The following is a 23,188-nucleotide window of genomic DNA, read 5'->3' as shown; positions in this document are numbered from 1 at the left end:
TTTAAGGTGTGCTCAGTCTTTTATTATCAAGTACACATTCCATTCCATTATTTCAAAAGGTTTTGGAGAACAGAAATTTAAAAATGTATGTATTAACTTTAATCACAGTGGTATGAATCTACATTCACTCTATTATATATATTATTTTCTTGTCCTGAGCTATGTATAGAACTTGACAAACGTTTCAAGGCTACAGGCTTAAAATGACAAAGTCTGTAGTTTTTGAAATCTGAAGTGTGCCAGAAAGGAATAAGGCATGTGTAAATTATATAATTGAATGTAGGATGCAAGTTTGAGATCCTGATATTCTAACATGATTTTGTCCCATCTTTCTCTTCCAGCTGAATCTTGTGGTGGTGTAGTCCAAGGCCTGAATGGTACCATAGAGTCGCCTGGTTTCCCCCACGGCTATCCCAACTATGCCAACTGTACATGGCTGATAATAACAGGGGAGAGGAACCGAATCCAGCTAACCTTCGTCACGCTGGCACTGGAGGAAGACTTTGATATTGTATCAGTTTATGATGGACAACCGTCGCCTGGCAACTTAAAACTGAGGTTAGAAATGATCCTTACGTTTACAGTCTGTAAACCTCTTTCCTGCTCCTCTGTTGCTGTATCTTCTTCAAACCTCAATGACTCTCACAGTTTGAAAGTAGCCTACCCTCTTCCTCAGCTCTGCTCCTCTACCTCCTCTGAACAAAATCTTCACATTTGGACAACAGCATATTTCTTTGAGTACTTATTTCTCCCTGATGGGAAATGACACAGTGACTATGAAGTCAAAGAACAGTGAGTGTCAGCTTTAATTTTCTGTCATATCGGATAAATAGTTTAACAAAGGACACCCACTTTTATGCATGGTCCACTCTTCTTCATGGTGACAAGAGTAGTTGGACAAAATAAATTGAGATTTAACAAAGCAGACACTTTGACATTGCAGTGGCTGGGAAGGCTGTTTCATTGTCTTCTAAAAACATGATCAGTAACACAGTCCACTAGAATAGGATTAGAAGTTTTGTCAAAATTTAGAAAGTTCTGGTGAAAAGGCACCACTTTTGTACAGTATATATTACATTTCTACATTTGAAAGCATTGGCATTGCTACTTACAAAGGTATCCTTTACATTTTCCCTACATGTATACATTGGCAAAGAGACAAAGATATACTGTATAAAAAGAACTCTCTCATGCATGCTAGTATCTAAGGAGCCAGGCTACCAATAACCATTTTTACAATGCAATATGTTTATAGTGTGTATTTGTGGAGAGTGTGTGTTTTATCAGAGGTCAGTCAAAGTCCCCTTAAAATTAGGGCACAACACTTATACAATATTACAGTATCTTGTAGGACTTGGACTTCTGTATGGCAAATGTAACAATACTATACTACCATGGGAGGAGGGGTTGAGTAATGATCAGTTACTACTACATTTTAGTAAATTTTAAAACACTAGCTGTGTCTCTACAGAAATCTATTTTAAATAAGGGATCCTAAGATCAGCACTGGCGTCGATCTGGGCATATTTTAATGGATCGTCTCGGCTAAAAGCCGACCAAGATCCGATCCTGTCTTTGCTGAACTCTTCTGTGTTTTGTAATCTCAGGCTGCTATTGTTGCAGCGCACTGCTCTCCTTAATAACAGCTGGGCTCTCCACTACGAGCATTTTGCTCCATATGAGAGTGACAATTAGAGTCTGTGAATGTGAAAAAGGATTTGGTGTTCTAACACCCAGGTTGGCCAAATATACAGATTTGCCAAGCTCTAACGGTAACAAATCTCTCTGCTCATTAGCACAAACATTCAGCTAGCAGCTTTTCACTTCTAGTCGGTGCTGAGCGCTGCTTTCGGATGACGTTGCTACAGATCATATCAGCTGTTGCTAGTAAACGTTAATTCCACGAGTAAGTTGATGGCGCACCAAAATTAAACTTGGTTGTTGTCGGGTATGTGTGCTCTCTGCAAGTCAGTGTCGGTACTTAGCCAAAGATTGTTCATGAGGAAAAAGTAGCGTCAGTGTTTTGTTTTTGTAGTCCCAACACAGTGAGACATGTTCTCCACAGTCAGCGGCTTCACATCAATATCAGGAGTCGCATTCTCGCAGTTAAACTTTTATTCATATCATATCAATAATTTAAGCCTATCAACTTTATAGTTTCTAATCAGGACCATCAGTATTTGGATCAAGAATAAGGTGTGCCGCATTTAGGAGGTTACACATGTTATTTCAATCTGTCAGATATATATTTGATCAACATTTAGGTAAATATAAATAGCGGACTGGACTCAAGGCCAAAAAAAAACTAGATCAGAACATCCCCTTTTCTAATTTTTAGTCATCTTAACCACTCTCCTTTTCTTGTACCTTGTTTTTATTTGGTTTTTGATTGAGTCTTAATCAAAGACTGTAGCCGTTTCTGTGAATAGAATCTGTGCAGTCACTGCTCTGTTTTATGCTGTGACTTATTGTTGGCTTATTAAATGACGTAAATAAAGTCTTCAGATAGGACAGCAGGCTTGCACGAAAGTGATGTTGCGTGATGTTGTTTATTCATTCTTTAATTGTAGCCATGCAAAGTGTCAACTGGATTCCTCATATTAGCCTGTTTACATCAGAACTATGGCTTTAACCACTACTGGAGTATGAACGATGTTGGAGGATGTATTATTTTAAGTATCTTCAACAGAAATTAAGTAAATGTCTTTGCTACATGGCCTTGAGCTTATCAAGTTCAACACTGTATTTTAGGCTATGGGCTTTTGATAAACAATGTGGGCCATGAACCAGCATGCCAGGAACATGGACAGTAACACTGGGAGGAAATGTAGGCCTCCAAAAGGCCTACAGCAAATAAACTTTAAAAGACTAGAGAACACTTGGCTGCAAATGGTAAAGACTTAACTGCTTCGTAAAACATTAAGGTGCCGATGGAGCAATGGCAGAACAGAACTTATTTTCTATGTTACATGTGGTATAAGCTTTTCATTTCAAATTGAGTTGTCTTTCTCAGGTAGTGTTAAGGCTGTTAAATTGTTGGTCCCTAGAAAATCGAAGAGTAAATGTAAAGTAAATGACAGAAGAACAAAGAGGAAAAACAGAAAGGAAAGCACATATAGGCCTATACATAGGATACAGATTTATATGGGTGGGAGGAAAAAAAAATCTTTTACAATTCAGGATTCACAAATTCTAAAAATGGATTCTTGCACATTAATAATGATGCAGTCAGCATAGCTGCTAACTATGATGCTACGGAGGCAAGGATTTAGGTGATTGAACACTTTCCTTTTTTTGACTGACTTTATAATTTCCTCGAAAAGGAGCATGACATTACTTATACAGTATACAGCTTTTACCATTGTTTTCAGATTCATACTACAGTATGCTGCACATTAAAAGGAGTAACTTTTACACTCCAGTGCAACTGGGATTTAAGATAAACTTGCATCTGAAACTCAAAAACAAATAAAGCAGAGACTACAGAAGCATTTAGTTTTTATATCTGTAAATGTTAAGCTGCCCCCTGAAATACTATAAACATTGCAAAAATAGGACAAATAGTAACATTTCATTTACAGTACAAAGTACAAATGAAACTTGTAGTAGGTTTAAGGAACTGACCATTTATTTGGAATCATGAATCAATCAATTACCAAAGAGTCTGTGAGTAATAACCCGTAATAACAAATCAAAGATATAGGGTTGCAACTATTGATTGTTTTCTGCTCACAGTTTCCAAAGCCCAGTGACATCTTCAAAAGTCTTGTCCAAATATATATTCGTTTTACAATTGTTGTAGACCATGGAAACCACAAAACATTTACATTTGAGAGGCTGGAACCAGAGACAGTTAGTTATTTGTCATTTCAACATACCAACAAGGAACTCATGAGCACACAGGGCAAACGGAGCAACAGTGGCCTGAGTGTAACATCCACATTCATCCGACATGGAGAAAAAAACCTTGCAGTCATTTTGAATGTGCCCTTTAACAGCAATATCTAGTGGGCAATTTAAATCTTTTTTTCCCCATTGATCAACAAAAACGTGCAGGAAAACATAACTCATTGATGAATTGGCAGCATCATTATTTGGTGAGTTGTAGGACTCTATTATTATCTAATATTGTTGCAGAAAAGGCAGATAGAACAGCATCTATAGAGCTGGCAAACTGTAGGGGGCTTATTCATAGTGCTCTGCTTGTGTGTAGGAGGGATGAGCTGGGGATGCACCAAGTTTGAGGTTAGTGGAAACATTATATAGTTGTATTATGTGTCAATGTTGTCAGTGTTTGAGTACTTTTTTATTTTACTGCCTGAGGAGAATAGTGTAGCCTGCAGACTATACTGTGTGGTGGGTTTGTGTGGAGGCTTACAGCAAGTACGACTTCTTTTTGTGCACAAAGTTTCACCCTTGGGTTTCTGTCTCTGGTTGTTTACTTCATTGCAAAGCCAATGCTGCAGTAAACACAATTATTTATAGAGATATTTATGTCAAATAATGAGCTAAATTATTATAGAGGAAAGAAGTCCAGTTCTCAAGACTGAAGCACTCAATTGAAGTGTACTCTGTGTTGATAAATGGGCCATGTGCTTTTCAGTAGTTGTAAGAACATCACTTCATTATAAAAGTCATTGTTATGTGAGTGTTTCAGTCGGTTATTTGTAACAGAGTAAAGTTGATTGTGGCACATGAGCTGCCTTTGTGCTCTTGATATTTAAAGATTAGTTTAAAGTCTGAACACAGCAAATAAATCCCAAAACTCAACTCTGAATTACCACCATAATCTGTTCAGCAGGATGCTTCTCATATGACAGATGCTGGTTGTATTAACCCATATTCAATGTAGGTGTAATTATAACAGCTGATTGGGAGAGCTGCAACACTTCTGTTTGTGGCCGTGCAGACATTATACTACCTGTTAAAGAACCTATAGAACTAAGAGAGGTTTGGCTTTAGTTATTCTTGTTCTCACTGAGCTGTGGTGTGATGATATCATAAGATAGGCTGGCTCAAGAGACTACTTCAATTTCCAAAATGTCTTTTAAAAAGTCAAGACCTAATATGTCTGTGAAATGAGCTTGAACAGTGATTAAGCATACTGAAGAAATTCAAAAGAAAGTGATGAAATACAGTGGGGTCCAAAAGTCTGACACCACGAGTCCAGATACTTCCATTTTGCATTTGTTTCGAATGTAATACTATTTTTTTCATTACAAATGATAATATCAGCTTAACAATTAGAGTGTTGAATCTTTGAAAATGTACAGGAATTTCAGAAAATCTTAGTATTTGGTATGTCCCCCTTTTGCTTTAATGGCCGCGTGCACTCCAGCTGGCGTGGACTCCACAGGTTTGTGCAAAACCTGATGACCCATGTTATCCCAGCAGGATTTGGGGTCATTATCCTGCTGCAGTATGAATCCCTCTCCACAAAGATGCAAACCAGAGGGTATAGCATGTCTCTGAAGAATGGAGTGGTGCTTCTCCTCGGTCAGGGTGTAGTCAATTCAGTGCAGGTGTCCAACTCCAGAGAAGGCAAAACACCCCCAGACTTGAATATTCCCATCACCATGTTTCACTGTTGGTTTGATACCCAGCGGTATCATTCTCTCTCCTGTTCGTCTCCTTACATACACCCTTCTGCTACTGCCATGAATCTCAAACTTGTATTCATCAGTAAATAGGACTTTTCATCCACAGTAAAATGCTGGTATTCCTTAGCCCACCCCAAGCGTTTGGCCTTGTTTCCCCTTCTGAGAAGTGGTTTAGAAACTGCTACTCGTCCTCTGAGACCACTACAAGACAGCCTTCTTTTGACAGGACTTTTGCTGATTCTGAGTCTTGCATTCTTTATTTAGCTAATTCTGTAACTGTGATGAAGTTGTTTTTTTTATCTATCAGGGAGCTAAGCTTCATGTATTGATCTTTGGATGGTGTGGTCACTTTTGGTCTGCCTGATCGTGCTTTGGATACAACTGATCCTGTTTCTGCAAAGTGTTTTAGAGTTCTGTGCACTGCCCCCTTAGAAACCTTTAGTCTAGCCATGATTTGACACTGAGAAAGCCCCTCTTTGCTCAGAATAACAATTTGACTCCTGACACTTTCACTCAGTTTGGATGCCATGTTTCCCACTATCACAATGCTACTTAGTAAGCAATGATCTGCTGGAAATTTGAGGCCATATTTATAACAGGTGAACACTGACTGCAAGCTGAGTTACTTGAACGAACCTCCGGTGAGTAGATCAAATCTACCTGAGTGTCATCTGAACGCATGCTTGGATGGAAGGGATACAACTCAAAGAAATCTGACCTTTTGTACGAAGGAGTTAAGATGGTCAATGTCACAAATTTGCTTAAAATTGATTGCTGACCAAAAAATTGTGCAGAATCAAAATATTTCTTCTTCATTTTACATATCATAACTTCTTGTGTTTTTAAATGTTTTTGAATCCAGGTTTATGTGACAATATTTGAGATTTTCAATGTGGTCTCAGACTTTTGGACCCCACTGTACATGAAATTTGAAAAAAAATCCCAAATAAATTAAAAACCACAACTGATGGTTTTAAGACTTCTTTTTAACTTCTCATTTTTTAAAATCCTCTTTGTGTTTGCTTTTTCTCTTTACTTCTCTTCTACCATTTTTCAAAATTCATCCTTATCCAGCTTGCTGCCTCTGCTGTGGTCACTTTAAAATCAGACATGCAGTTAAGTTGAACTCATGTCTTCACAAAATACACAATGATTCCCTTACAAATAGGCTTGGCTTCAAACCAGGATTTATTCTTCATTAGCTTATCACCGTCTTGTGTTTGCCCAGTGCATTTGCATGTATATGCTCAGAAATTCAAAATGAGTCAACCCGATTGCATGGGCCTTCTTCCAGCCTCTGCTTGTGAAGTGCTGCAACTCGGACCCCCTCCAGACTGTATGTGTTCGAAGCTGTTGGCCCGGAGCATGTTTCTGCTGGGTTAGTGGAACCATGAGAGTGTGTTGTCTGCAGGCCCAACACAAGGTGAAGTGACAGCTGCACTCTCCAGAACTACAGCTGTGGCATAACAACAGGGAAGTGAAGTGTACCAGCAACTCACCTGTGCCTGGCCCCTCTGGGCCATTCTCAGATCACCTGCTGCTTATTGTTCCTACCATGTCGAAGAAGGACAGTGTGCTCTTATATTTCCTCCTGCCAAATCAGTGCCATTGTTTGATACTTTTTTGTGGTTTTATTTTTTACTAACACATGCAGCATCACCTAATGGCATGTAAAAGCAAATACACTGAGTATCTCGCCCTGTGTTCATGTGAGAGGTCTGTTTGAAATGTTGGATGCAGAGTGAGGTGATGCAGAACTCATAATTTCTTTGTTGGGATGGGGGAAATGCTGCTTATTATAGGACTACCAATTAATTAATTGATTTAAAAAAAGGTTGATGCAGATAACTGCAGTGGCAAGAGGTGGCAGCTGCAACCCTTTCTGTCACTGGTGTTAATTAGCCCTGGAGTTATTTAGCGCCCACATTACGGACATCCAAACATACCAGATGTATTTCAACCGTTCTGCCTGCTGCAAGCCCTCAAATGTAAAAGATCAGTAGAGGAGTAGTGCATTAGATGTGTCTAGAGCTTCTGGCCTTAAGTGCAGTGAGCTCTCACAGTGAACCCATTCCCAATGTCATTTAGATCGAGTGACTAAGCTGGGAGGTGCGGGCTCATTCTCTTAGCTCAACTCCTCTGTTGATGTTAGCACTTCTCTGAATGGTGTGGACATTACTGAGGTCAGGCAGCATAGTGCTGAAATGAGACCACTGGCCAGCCTTCTTGTGTGCCCTCAGGGTCTCCCTGGTGTGTGTCACTGCAGGCAAAGCTTCAGCTCAGCTTGTAAGGCTCCAACTCCAGCTGAGTGTCAGTAGCTATTGAATCACACCCACCATCCCCTCGCTTGCTTGTTAGAGTGTAACTTATGTTTTTACATAAATGTAAGAGCTGATTGCATTATGCCGCCTGTTCTCTGTCTGAGCTCCACGAGGGCAGTGGTCAGCTGGTTGACCTTAAACCCTCTCCTCCCCTCAGCTTCTGGCTGAATGGTGAAAGACTTGCTGATATGAACCCATCAGGCTGCCCACATGTGCAGTGGGATGAAGCCAAGAGGAGCTGACTGCCTTCTCTTTGTTCACAAAGAGGAGCACAGAAGAGGCAGGATATATCTTTTAGACCTTGTGTGTGGGGAATGCTGCAATCTCATATATAGAAGAAGGGCTGACCCGACATCTGTGGCCTCTTCTTACCAGCCCCAGCTGTGCGTCAGCATCAGTAACTTTACTCCATCCCACTCACTCTAATGACTGATGTCAACAGTGTGAAAACATTTATTTCTGAAACTGAAAAGCTTCTCTCATACAGTAACCACTGCCTGCTCTCTGCCTGTGTCTTATACTGTATGAGAGTGGCTTTCCAGACAGTTTTCTCAAAGTCCCCATTGCCTTAAAGTCAGAGTTTCGACAAATTTCCCAACCAGCCACCATCAGCCCAACAACCAGTGATTGCCAATATATTCACGCAGGTATGTGTGTGCAGTGTGCACAGGGGGCAGGGAAGTCCCCGCTTATTCTGTTTGAATAAATTTGCCTTCACCTTATCCTCTGTCGTTAATGTGAAAATGTAAGTTTACTGAAACATTACAGCCCATAGGCTACTCTTCTTCAATTAAACAAAATAAATCACCTTAAGATCTTTGCTAAGCAACAAGATGTAAAGACAACAACAAAAGAAGTCAGATGAAGGACACCTTTGCTTGCGGCCTCCAAATGAACAAACACGTGGAGAAAACATATCTATGCTATTAAATGATCAGGGTGCACAACTGCACATACAGTTTTTGGTCTAGTTCTTAAATATGATTTAGGAATTGATGTTGCTTTTCAGCACCAATTCCTCTGACAGCAACCACTAGGACTAAGACGGCGTAATTGTCTATAGTAACAGCCCTGTTTTGTGAAAGACTTGTCGGAAATCAGTGCAACAAGAGCGTGCATTATATGGCTCTGTGTGGTCCTATTCACGCATGTTTTGAATTGCACTTTACAGGTGAATTATTTACTAAGTTGAATTCTTGAGGAGGACTCAGCCAATATACAACTGATGTATCCGTCCAATCATCCTTCTCTAATTGAGGTACGGTGTTTTGAACAAACCTGGCCTGTTTTGAACACAGTGCACATATAGATGGACAGTGGAGAGAGGGAAATGCTGAAGGAATAGTTTGAAAAGTTTCTGTGTATCTTTTGATACTTTTTTGTTTTGTGAATCCCATTGGAATCTATTGCAGCTGCCTGAATTCAAGCTGACCACCAACGCTGTTTCATCAGTAAGAAAAGTTAAACAAGCCTACAGGCTGTTAGTGAGTGATACTACACTACAAGATAGACGTATCACTTTAAGGTTCTTCTGTGTGTGTCACTTTTAAGATAGTCAAGATGTCTTGCTTGTGTAAAGTGTCCTGGAATCACATTCTGATCAGTGTCCTTTCTTACACAATCTTAAGGGTAGAAGATTTGATTCTGCTATTCGTGATTTTCAGGGTCTTAAAGCATCCATTTTGTAAATCCTCTTCCAGTTAAGACTTTCTGAGCATTTGTCACATCCAGGTGCCACTGGGCAAGATGTGATCAGGTGTTCAGGGATGTGGTGAGCGAAAGGAGTGTTGGCACAAAACTCTTGTAAGTTGAGAAGTTTTATTGTTTGGTGTCACAGTGTTTTCTGAATGTGTTTTCTTGCTGGGATTTTGGTTGATACTCTGGTGGGAGTCGTCTGCAGCGGTTGATCTTGTTCAATGTGTGAAAAATTCTGCTCCTTCATTTTGCTCTCTTTCTAGAGTCCCCAGATTAGTCGGGTGGAGGTAAGCTACAAAGATATAGCTGTAGAGAGCAATTCTGCTAATGCTGCTGGTCATTAGGTGGGCATGTTAGGAGACAGGCAGTTGAATATGGAAATGGAATATGGAAAACACTATCAGCACTGTTACTGTGAGTGGCATACAGTTATAAAAGTTTGTTCATTATTTTGAAAACCCTCTTGATTCTGGCCCCACGCGGACCAGTCTTCCTACTATTACAAATAAAGAACAGATGTTCTATTTTAAGGTGCCACTGGACTTTGTCAGACTTGAAGTTAGTTTCTCAGAACCAGACAGAGAGCCATTATGGAGTCCGGTCAGAGGGTACAGCGAGGGAAACCATTGACATTCTTACTGTCATGTAGCCTGTGGGTCTTGTGTCAGCAGCTCACCGTGTGTCCACTGCGGCTGCTGCATACGAGGCGTTTGCAGAAGTGGTTTGTCAGGCTGCACTTGGATTGGCAATTTCACAAGTTAAGTCATATCTTTTTGATCCCTATAGGGACAATTTTTTTACTCTGTATGTGATCCACGCTCCAGCAAATTAATGAGTTCCTCAGAAGATCACAAACTTCATGCCATCATATTTATTTAGAACAGGGTATAAACATTTCTGGCCTCCGCAGGCCTTTATCAGTGCAGATACTATACACACCAAAAGCCCACTTCTGTGCATTTCATCCATCCTAACTAGGAGCATGGGATATCCATTCTTCCCAAGTCCACTTCTGGACTATCTTCTGTTGGAAGGACACTGCTTTTATGTCTTAGCTTATCTTTATGAACATCTGCCAATATGCTCATAGCAACGTGCTACACATTGAAAAGTTTATCTGAAGCTAATATGAGGCTTCAGCCACCTGAGTTAGACGAATCAAGTGGATATCTCAAAGTTACATTTTTCTTTTTGTTACTATCCTTCCACTGCAGCTCGACGAGAAAACACTGTCCAGGGAAACGCAGAGAGGGAATTTTCTGAAGACATGCTCCTGTGTGTTTACTGTGTGCAAACAGGTGTGAGTGTGTTAGGTGCATCTCTGAAAATGAAGCGGTGTCTTCACTCAAAAGTATGCTACACACACTTGTGTATGTGTGTATGCATGTGTGCAACCATGCACCTGCATTAGATGACACAGTTAATTATGGAGTACCGCCATTATGGCACTAAGTGTCACTCTATTTAATCAAGGCAATTAAGAAAAAGTTATATAGCTATTAAAACATACACATGGATGCACCCTTACACACGGTGAATCTGCTAATATCTGCAACACCCACACGCACACACACTTGTCTTAATACCACAGCTGATTGTCAAGAGGCATGGCATTCGAGGGAGATGTCTGAGTGTTGCATTGTCTCCGCTGTGGCTCAGCAAAGCAACATTGTTTGGGGAAACACAAAAAGAAAACATCATCCTAAAAAGACTAACTTTGGAAGATCCCCAACTTGAGTAACTCAGACTGCTGAAGGAAACACATGAAACAAGCACTCTCTTACACTAATGTTAGGCTAGGTACGGGTCACTGTACAGCCAATGTGGAAATGACGAATGATTACAGGGACCAATAACTCTCTCAATACCATATGGGCATGTGGCTAAGATAGCCAGGAACCTATCCTTTCATACTTCACTACTTCTACTATCCTCTTCTAAAACTCTGCTATTAGAAAAACCCAACCTGCACTGAAGTGGTACTCATCATGTCTAGAGTTTTCATCGCTTCATTGTGTTTGTTTTTGCAGTTGATCTTTGCTCCTTACAGCTTATTCCAAGAAACGCTGTTTACTTTCTAGTATTATATTGCTACACTTGGTCTTAAGGGAACCTGCGATTACAGAATTCACAAATATGATGGGATTATTGGATTATAGGATTTATAGATATAGATAGACAATTTCTGCACTTCACCCTCATGGTAATCTGAGTAAGAGCACAGGATATAGTTGTAGACATTTGAGTTTTAGTTAAGGAATTACTAATTATTGTGTCTACGATCTGTCTTGGGTATGAATATATGTTTTGCCAAAGAAAGTTAAGTATTATATACTAACTAACATATTTGACACTTCTTTTATATGGTAGAAGTGTTGTTTCCACTGTGGTACTCCACTCCAAATGCACTGAAATGGCATTTAGACCATGAGATGAGACCAAAATTCTACTAAAATGCATACTAATGTAATTATTTTTGGAGGGTTACCAGCTACAGAACACGTCTGTCCTCATCTGCAGCCTCTGCTTCTACCTGTGCCAGCTGTAATATTTGTCATAATTCAGTTGGATGGAGTATGAAAGGTTTTCGTCAATGTGACCAACAATTGCTATTTTAATGGTGTAGTAGCAAACATTAGCCAACACTTCTCACTCATCAAAGCACCTGCCACAAGACCTCCTCAAACCACACCCAAATGCACTGATTCCTGGATCCATCTTTATCGTTGTTGTACATGACCTCTTATGAGATGTAGGTGACCCAATAAATATGTTATCATTTTCTCACACATTTCATTTGGATAGCTTAAATTTGATCAGTCAACCAAAAAAAGTGATAATGGTAATAATAATAATAGCTAATAAATAAGTGATCACAGAAAAAGTACATCCAACATGAAGGCATCCAACAGCACTGTGGGAAGTTAGAGGACTTTATTGGATGTATGAGAAGGCGGTAGAACATAGAGCTGCATTGTGTCTTTGCATAATCATGACAGAGGGAGGACGAGGGGACAGAGAAAGGTTATCGGTGAGTTGTTGGGTCTTTGTTGTAGAGAGATGCAGACAGAGCAAAATCAAGAGAGCAACACGGAGAGAAAATGGAGATAAAAAGAGAGAGAGAATGGAGAGGCAAAAGGGTAAGGTTCATGCTGTAGTGTGTGTGTGTGTGTGTGTGTGTGATAGAGAGAAAGAGGTCAGCTGCCTTCTTTATTCAGCGCACTTGAACAATGCATAGACACACCAATACACACACACACACACACACACACACACACACACACACACACACACACACACACACACTACTACGACCAGTTTTCAGCAATTTATGCTTCGTTGGTCACTAACTTGAACTTCCTGGTTCATTTATTCTGCTGTCAAACCTTTCCTTCTTGTTACTCTCCTCTCTGCACTTCACCTTCTTCTCTTCTCTTCTCAGCTCAGTCTCGCTTGCTCATTTTTTGGATTTGTGAAGCTGGTAATGTTGTATGTATTTATTAATGTCAAGCTGGTGTAAGAATGAATGACTAATGTTTTGATTAACAAACAGGATACGATACTTTATCAAGATAGATGTAGCTGAGTTTGTCCAATGACTGTCTTAATTCTTAATTTAATTCATTGTAAAGGTTCCTGGCTGTTGCTAGAGATACAGCTGCTAGTTGAGATTTATTTATATATCTTTATCTAAAGTTTACAGTAGTGCAGTAAAAAACATAAAGAAGTGTCCAAATAACAATGAAGCCCAGTGGAGTTTGGATACCGACCTCAGTTGAAACAAATGAGAAATATCTGATGGATTACACTTTGAAAGTAACCTTTACAACCCTTGTCACAAAACACATTTCCAGGCAAGATATTGTGATCACACACTTACACCCACACAAACTTAGACTACCCCCAGTAACCGCAGAGTGAAAAAAACACACTTTTCTGAGAAAAATAGGCCAACACTAGATAACCAGGCAATGGAACTAATCCAGGAGTACCGCTAGGGAAGGAAGGAGAGAGAGAGAGAGTGGAGAGAGAAGGTAGGGCTGCTTGGGGACGAAGAGGAGAGAGAGACAGAAACATACAGAGAAAGAGACATAGGACCAGAGAAGCACTCACAGTCACACACACACACACACACACACACACACACACAGCATGCTAAAGCTAGTAGAACTAAGTCCCTCTGCGGTTGGTAGTTCTGTCCGTCTGTCTGTGTCTTATTGTATTCTTGATAATTCTCTAAGCTGCTTCGACTTGTCACCAGCACATCAGAAAGTTGAGTGCAGTTTTAACATTACGATAAGAGTTGAACAGAGACGGAAACTAAAAGAATATACATGATTTCTGCCAAATAAGCATTTGGATTTTTTTTTCTTCCCCTCATCGTGTTGTTAATGCATTTTTTCCAACTGAGCGCTGAAACAAAGTTACAACTCCAGTTGTATTTGTCCATGTAGGCTTAAAGGAACACTCAGCTGAAGACTTCTTTTTTTTGATAATACAAGTGATACAAACACTCCCCCTCCTGTAGGTGTGAAAGGTGGCTTTAAAAAGTCTGTAGCTTGCTCCTCTTTGGAGGATGCCAGCTGCAATCAGCATGGAGTCACAGAAGCTTCCCAAAGTACTCTTGTAGCATAATCCACTTCTCTACTGTTTGTCTGAATGCTCTGTGTGATCCAGACATTCACATGTTTGCCAAAATCTGTCTAAATATGGCTGAATATGCAGCTTCCATTTTTCACTAAGGCGGTGAGCTGTTTGTGTTTGTCACAAGCCTTGAAGTTTTTTATAGCGCCACAACTAACCATTATTGTTATTAGTTAATAAACGGTCCATTATTTTTATGATCAATTAATCAATTATACAGTCCATGAATAAGTCAGTCAGATGACAGTTGAAAATGCTCATCACAACTCAGGGCACAAGGTGACGTCTTCAAATTGCTGATTTTGTTTGAAATCCAACTATGTAAAATTTATGAGAAATAGAGAAAAGCAGCAAACGCCGAAGTTGGATCCTTTAATTGTATGGCATTTTAAATGACCTAAATGATTATTTGATTATCAAAATTGTTGTTGATTGATTGTCGTTGATAGACTTTTCGATTCATTGATTGTTTCAATACTTCTTACTTCACTGTGACTGGCATTCTTATTACATATTTGCAGCCCGATCAAGGTCTTTATATGATTCACAAACTCTGGTTTATATCCCAGATTCCAAGGTAGCTGGGAGTATTTTGTCAGCAGAAAGATTTATGTGTATTGTTGTCAAGAATAAAAGTGACCAGGAGGGAGTTACAGTCGCTGGAGCAGCCTGTGGACTGATGCTGAGTCCAGCTGTTGGACTGGACTTGTAGGACTGATGAGAACATTTAGATCCGCAGGCCTCCTGCCTCACCAAACACCTGTTACTGCTGAGACACAGCGGGGGTGAAGGGATACAGAAGGAGAGATGAAGCAATAGAAAGAGAAAGTTACCGGTGGTATAAGATAGAAACAGAGATGGAGTACAGCAGAGTGACAACATATGAGGAAGAGAGAGACACATACACACAAACACAATTCTTCTTCGGTAATATTGCTGCCAACCTGATTTCCAGTCATGGTTATTCAGACATCTGCAGTAAAAGTTGAATTCACCATGAATCCAGATTGGGTCGTGTCACAGCACAAGTTTCACTGCAGTGAATTATCTGACTCACTAGTTTAGTTTGTTTACACAGTGATAGAACATTGAAGCAAGGTGCTGAAAAAAACAGGGTTAAAAGATACAATGACAACAAGAAAAGAAGAAAGTAAAGAATAAAAAGGAATAAGACTCCAGGGGTTCCTGAAACAGATCTCACCCTAAACAAAAGGCACAAAACAAGAAAAACATCAACAAAAATCAACATGATAAAACATTCAAAACACAGCACTACTGGATAAGGCAATGTAAAAGACATACGCACTCATGAATAGTTCACCGTGACCATTGGCCACCCTCAGTGATGCCATTTACTTTCTTTTAGAAAAATACAATGTAGCCTTCCATGTGTAGTCTTCTTCTATCCATATGATATTCTGCTGCTATTTATTGATACTATGCACAGGAGGTGGCAAACTTCCAGACAAACAAGAATGAACACCAACAATAAGCCTCCCCTCCTCTTGCCATTCATAGCTATTAAAGTGTATGGTACAGCTGTAAAATGCAATACTTTGTATATATATGTGCCATTAAATCCTCAGACAACTTACTTCCTCTGTGCTACAGTGTTATTAACGTTAAGGAAAATTAGCACAAAACTAGAAATTCAAAAATAGAGAAAGAGTTCAGAAAGAAACTAAAATCTAAATCAGTCAGTTCCAGCAAGTATACACATCTGTCTTGCCTAAAACTTTGACTTTGACCAGATGGGAGCACACCAGACTGTCCAACCTGTAGTACATTCATGAAGCTCATTGTTTTTGTTTTTTTCCTGATTTCCACAGAAAGATACTCAGACTTTTAGTATGTGTTAATACCAGGTTGAGAAGCAATGTTCCACTTGTCTTAAAGTCAGTTGCACGTGTAAACACACTCAAAATCATGGCTGTTGTTGCACCTGTAACCACACCCAACACCTGTACATCAGTGCAGCAGGGCAAGAAGTTAAACCACTGGAGGTCAGCAAAAACAAGATTTTCAGCTTCTGTTAAGTTGCTCTTAAACCTGGATGTTATGTCTCCACGCACCCAAAAGTTGTTGCAGTGTTTTCTGCTGCAAGAAGACACTGAAATAAGGTAAACAAGATCCTGCAATGAAGAGTAGTTGTTGTTGCTGACCACCCAGAGTAAAGCATTTGATCTCACAGAGAGAAATGAACATAACATAAACAAAAACACATCAGGCTTCGTGGAGAAATATTAGTGGGCCCTGGAGTTTCAGGTAGGTTCTTTGTTATTTGTTTGTCTGTTACTGTTTAATATTTAATGAATTTAGCTGCTGTTGATAGTTACAGGTGTAGCTTGCTGGCACATGCCTTTGACAGCAACAATGCCTCAGTGTGACTGGGATCAGAGCTGCAGGGGACATTTGTGTTTGTGCTGTAATTATTTTCTTTCTTTCTTTCTTTGCTTTTACCAAGGTTTTTGAATTATTGACCCCCCCCCCCCCCCCATTTCCAATCAAAATGAAAAGTTTAATAATTTCTTAAAAATGAAACCAAAAATAATGTGCCTTATTCCTTCATTACAATCATAAACTGCTCTTCAGTTTGTCAGATGTAACTTTTTTGAGAGAACTACTTTTAATGGGCAGTCATCATCACATTCATCACAGCTGTTGTTAAACTGTTGTATAGATCTTCACACACTGACCTTGCATTTATGTTTTTTTTCATGATCAGTGCTTTGTGCAAGACATTGAGAAATAAAAATATAATTTCCAACAAATGACAATTAAAAGTAGAACTGTACATGTAAGTAGAAAATAAACAATAATGTTAAATAGAAATGTACATTATGATCCAAAACAAAATCATCACAATCATCGTCGTCATCCTAATTATAATACTCATGTGCTATTGTTTTGTAGCAGGCCGCAGTCTGATTTACGTGTACTGAAGTGAACCAACAAGATGGCTTTCCTACAGGGATAAATAAACATTACACATAAGTATTTCCATTAGGAGACGGTGCTAAAACATCACCTCAGATACGTGTAAATTGTGACACAAGGCAACAGTCAGATCTGTAGTAACAGCCATTTCTAACTTTCTTATTTAGCTCTGTCCCTTAGGCATAGCAGTTGATTTATATTTTGCATCTCAAAACATCATACATCATAAGATGTAGTATGCACAGGCATTTAGACACGAGGCCCCTGGCACTCCTTTGCACACTGGTTGACTGACTGACTAACCGGCTGGCTGAATGGCTGGCTGTCATTTGTTGAACATCTGAGCTGGCATTTATCCAGAAAATCTACTGTTGTTTTTGCTCCCTTTGGGTGTTTGCTGAGCAGTAATATGGGATCTAGACTTCCTGAAAACACAGATAAAAAAAAATTGTTTGTTTCAGATACATCAAGGTGGAAAGGCTGGCTGGTAAAAGCCAGAGTTTGAAATGCCTCCAAAAGAATCTTTTTTTTTTTCCTACAGATACATCAAAGTACAGAGAGGAAAGCGCTTTGATATGTGAGGCAAAAACCAAATGATGCTCTCCACTTTTCTAGCTTTCCGTTTTATTCATACATCAGGAAATAACAGATCTTTTCACGCTTCACACTTAAAAAACTTTTAGCTAATGGCCGACCACAAGTACCACTTCATCTAAAAATGAAGAACTATTTTTTTTGCTCCCTTCAAATATGAAAATGCAGGCTAAGGAAACTTCTTTTCACCAAGGTCAAAAGTGTTTTTTAGTCTTTTATTCATTAAAAACTTTACAGCAGGGTGTTTGTGATTTTCTTCCCGCTGTGTCTCAAATGAGCATGTATGATAAGATGGAACAGTGTTTGTTTCCTTCAATCCATCTCTCCAAGACTCTCCTGTTAACCTGTCCTCTGACTTTCTGTATCTTATCCTGCCTCCCCACTCTGTCTATGCCGGAGAAAAGAATATTTATTTTTAGTTTTACTCATGCAGTATTTCAACCACTTGGTGATGCCTCCTCATCTCTTTTTTAACTTTATCTCTCTTTCATTTGTTCAGTTTCTGTCTCCATAATTTTTTCTCTCTTTCTGATTCTTTACTATCAGATCTTTTCCTGATTGGAAACTTTTTCTTGTTGCATTTCATACGGTAGTATGAGCGCACACACATAAACATGCTGACAAACATCTGCTGTCACACAGTGCAGTCAGGCTATTGGGATGGAAGAGAGAGGTTTTCAAACTGAGAGGGATAACTCAGAAAATAACAAAAACAACTGGGAAGGTTCAGCAACTGAAGATAATGAAGAGCATAAAGTCCCATGAACCCATGGTGGAAGAAAAAAGTGAGAGATTTTTTGCCATCTCTATGTTTTAAAACCTTCCCACAAATGGTCTCAAACAAACTTTTCAACAAACCCACAGAAGACACATTACAGTGAGTACAGAGTAGTGAGGTAAACTGGATTCAGTATAATATTTGTTATTCTGAGAAAAGAGACATTATTCAGTAATGTGTTTTTTAGCAAAGAGTAGTGTATGAGATTAGCTCTGTTACTCGGAGTCGGCTTTTTTGCTGCCCTGCTGAGATTTGGATGCGAGGATATGTACATTTAGTGGAGAGTCTGATCCGGGACATGTTCGCTTGGCACAGGAGCTGGAAGTGGTTTGGCTCTGCCAAAAGATGAGTAATATTGTTTCCAGTAACTTCAAAGTTGTCTTATTTACATGTTCTGTCAGTATAGCCATACATCGTTTGTTTAGAGTTGGGAGGGTGTGTGAAAATGAAAGTGGCTTCACTGTGAGTATGAGTCTGTGTGGCTATCTGTTGATGGTCAGTGAATAGGTCCAATGTGCCGACTGGCTGCTGGTTAAACCATCTCTTGTTTTCTATTTGTGCTCATGTTAAATCTGGAAGACGTGACGTGTGGTGGATTTGATACTTAAGGCACTTTGAACAGTGAGTCAGTTAGTCAGTATGCACAGCAGCTAAATGGAATTCAGCCATCATTGATTTTATTATTTACATTTCCAGTTTTCTCACTGTGTCTTCCATGAAATCGGCCTCTGTGATTATTTTTTGTTGAGTAATATCTAATGAAAATTGATGGCATTTCTAAAGTCATTTGCATAGCACTGGTAACAGGTGTGTAACTCTAACGTCAGGTACAAATGTTGGGCTCACTGAAGCAGAGGTAACTGTGCAGCGCAATGTTGTCTAATCTCAGAATAGGCTACCTATGTAATATTATTAGTAACTTCAACATTTGCTTTTTATCATGTTGCTCCTCAGGGCTTTTAATTCAAAGTAGCTCAGAGGAGGTCTTTTTTCACATGATGCTCACATCTTTAACTGCCTCGACACAGTGTACAAACAAGCAGAAGTGTTTGTGAACAAACAAAGTTTGATTTTCTGCTGCTTTCTGACTTTCAAGTTTTGTTTTCAATAAAGGTTTAATTCTTAGATATCAACATATTTATGAATGTTTGCAGACCGTGGAATACAGTATGGTGGGAGTATTTGAATGTCACATTTGCTTATGTGGGCTGCCAGTATTGTGGATAATTGGAACATTCAATTCTGTGGTTGCTACTGGTGTGTGTGTAACGTTATGTGTCCACACATGCGTGTCTGAGTAGGTGTTTAAGTAGGTGTTTTTCTCTGTTAATTTGTGTGGTTTTCAGTCATTACTATCCTGATTGTATGTGTGCAAAATTTAACCAGGCACATCCATATAGAGCACATAGATAACTGCACATGTATATAAAATACTGTAGCTCATCCATCTGTTTACCACACAGCCACAAAAACAGAAGTACCCGGCAAATACCAATCTAGCTGTTAGGATTTGGCCTGCAGTTGTGAAAAGCCTCAGTCTCGGAGAACGTGTATTTACCTTGAGACAGACTTTATCTTGACTTCCATGAATTGAGCTAACTAATCTCACTAGTGGACATACCTTCAAACTGCTCACAGAGACATGAAAAGGCATCTATGAGTTTCTCTCTCTTTGGGTAAGTAGACAAAATAGTACAGTTCCCCCAAAACTAGAACTGAGTCTCATATCAGCCAATGAGTCAGCATGCTTTGCATATTTTTAGCCCTGTGGCCAATTGCAGCACAGCACCTGACCTGACTTTGAATTTAAAATGAGGGCCACATGGTTGCTATAGCAACTGAAGATGAGTTGTGATGGGTGATTGACAGCTGACAGATTAGCGTCAGAATTATTTATCACACAAAGACACACTTAGAATCACAGTTTCCCCTCATGCTTTTCGTCTTTTTCTAATTCAGAAGATTCAAAAGAATCTCTCTGTTTTCTCTCTCTGCCTCTTTTACTCTCTGTTAGCACACAATTCATATCATGAAACTGACTTTGGAGTTTATAGAGCGAATGTTTATGTTTCAATCCGATTTAAATTTCAAAGAAATTTGGGCCAGTCTCCTTGGAAAAGGGAGGGGGAGGGGACATGGGGAAAATAGCAGGAGCATGAAAATAAAAAGAGATGACAGAAGAGAAGAGATGAAATGGTGAGAAGAGAGAGTAACATTGTGGTGTGTTTAACACTGACTAACACTGTGTTTAAAAAAGGAAAGATGTCACATGCATGCACACACACACACACACACACACACACACACACACACACACACACACACACACACACACACACAATCAAAAACTATAAATAAAATGTCTTATGGGAATACTGATTTCTAGTTTATGAATATGGAAAAGCTGTTTATAATGTTGTGTATACCCCCACCTGTTCCTGCATGACACTACTGCAGGTGTGTGTGTGTGTGTGAGCACAGACTGAAATGGAGAGGGCAGTGGAGGGATGACAATTGACAGACGGCTGATGGAAGGAAGGTAAAATGAGGACAGAAAATACAAGAAGAGGTTGGGACAAGCTCACTGTGTTGAAAGAAAAAAACTCCAAAACTTTTTCAGGGCCGTGAAAAAGTGTTTTGAGTGCATAACAAATCTTTCAGTGTTTCTCCCTCTTTTAGTCTCTGTCTCACACTATAATACCGTGACTTGTTAACTACTGAGTTAGCCAGCCTTCCAATGTCTATTTTACTAAACAATATCCTTTTACTAAAATGTGCCTTAACCTCTACAAGTTAACTGACATGATTGATCTTCTTTTGCAGCATATCTTAACTTATCATAACTAAATATGTACATACAGTCTATGTAAACTAGTTGGGTTTAGGTGTGGATTAGGATCTAGATTAAGATCAGGGTGAAGTAAGAGTCAAAATGTAGAAAACTAAACATTTTTAATTTGCATTTATACGGGCAAAACTTGTGTTGGTATCCTTGACATCCAGTCGTACAAATGTCATCAGCAACTCCTGGGCGCATTTCTGCTGTTTGTGTACCTTGATTTTTATATGCATATTTTTTCCCTTATGCCAACAGAGTTTCCTAATATGGATGACTTCTCCTCCCTAGGGTTTGCCTTTGATGTGTAATTAACTAGTTTATTAATTCACTAGATAGACTTAAAAGAATGGCAGCTTCCTGAACAAGAGGAATATTTTGTTTCTCTGGATGCCAGATGAACCAGGAGGCGCTTCAAGCTGCAAGGCGAGAGTCACGTGATTGATAGAGACAGCCTAAGGCGTCAGTAGCAGCGTTACTTTTTGCTAGCTTGTCTACATGTATAAGAAGGTAATCAGAAGAGAAGAACGGTATTTGAAACATGATTTTTTGTTTTGATAAAGTTAGTTTGAAACCTGTGATTTTAATGTAATCAGTGCAAAAATTCTCAAATGTAAAAAACGATGATTATGAGAGATGACAATGAATATAGACATGCTGCAAGCTAACCTCCCTCCACAATGTGACCCTTCATGAATATTCATGCAACTTAACCTCTAGGTGTTCACGTTTTGAAAACCACACTTAATGATCCCTTCAATATAAGTGACTAAGTACCGTTTCTGGATTACAAGTGTGTTATCACAGAAATGTCTGGGCCCGACAAACAACTCTCACCAGCTCTGTTTAGATTTTCTGTCTGGAGAAATATCAGATGATGAAGAGGAAACGGCTCAATGTCACTGTAGTAAAAACACAACAAACATTTTCAATAGTTCCTACTGAATTCTTAGTGAAATGTGCAGCAGTAAATGTCGCACCCTCGCCTTGCAAGTTGGATAGCGGTCCGTCGAGAGTCTCTCCATGAACCAAATATCCACAAGGACAGCGATTGAAATGATAAACCAAGCTAATTTAAAGCTTCAAAGCTAATTTCTTGTGGCATCATATTAAATCATATTAAAGGATAGTTCAGGGTCAGACTTTGAAGTAAAGCCGGATTTATGTAGGTTTTGATTTATTGTTCAGCATTTCACCTGTTGATAGCACCACAAAAACGCTAAACGGTTGTATCATACATGATCGGGCCATATCGTGCTTCAGTTGTATTCCACACAGTAACTGTGTTTACATTGTTTCATTCACTGTGTGATACGAGCGATGGTGGGAAGGTCCGCCTCGTTTCATTACTGGTATGGGTGTTTATAGAAAGCACGTGTTGCAGTGGGAAAGGAGAATATATCTCTCAACTATCTGTACCAGCATCAGGAACTTGTAGGAGAAAACACAAGCAGAAAATCTCACGTCTTAATTCAACTTTAGGTTCAGTGTTGAGACTTGTGGTTAGAGTTAAAGTTAGAGTTCAGGATGAGGAAATGCAATGCAGTGCAGTCAGTGTGTGTGTGTGTGTGTGTGTGTGTGTGTGTGTGTGTGTGTGTGTGTGTGTGTGTGTGTGTGTTAGAGTCCGGTCACATCTGCTGGATAAGAATTGTTCAATGCATAGACACAAACTATCACTTACCTCCTCTTACTCAACTCAAGAAATGTGTGTGTGAATATTTCATTTCCTGTCCATTGTTTTGGCCAATTAATTTGTCACTTTCTCAGCCCCACCGTTTCTCTA

General features: G+C 39.4%; 1 protein-coding gene across 1 annotated transcript in view; it reads left to right on the top strand.

Moving 5' to 3' along the window:
- The first annotated feature begins 313 nt into the window (after nucleotides 1-313).
- Nucleotides 314-23,188, top strand: part of csmd1a (CUB and Sushi multiple domains 1a) — a 281,553-nt gene continuing 258,678 nt past the window's right edge. Inside the window, exon 1 of the mRNA XM_070906253.1 lies at nucleotides 314-558. Coding sequence (XP_070762354.1) covers nucleotides 314-558 — 245 coding nt within the window. The remainder of the gene's footprint in view (nucleotides 559-23,188) is intronic.

Source organism: Enoplosus armatus, chromosome 1, assembly GCF_043641665.1.
Source record: "Enoplosus armatus isolate fEnoArm2 chromosome 1, fEnoArm2.hap1, whole genome shotgun sequence".
Taxonomy (NCBI): domain Eukaryota; kingdom Metazoa; phylum Chordata; class Actinopteri; order Centrarchiformes; family Enoplosidae; genus Enoplosus; species Enoplosus armatus.
Note: the sequence above shows the minus strand (reverse complement) of the source record. Positions and strands in the feature narration are given on the sequence as shown.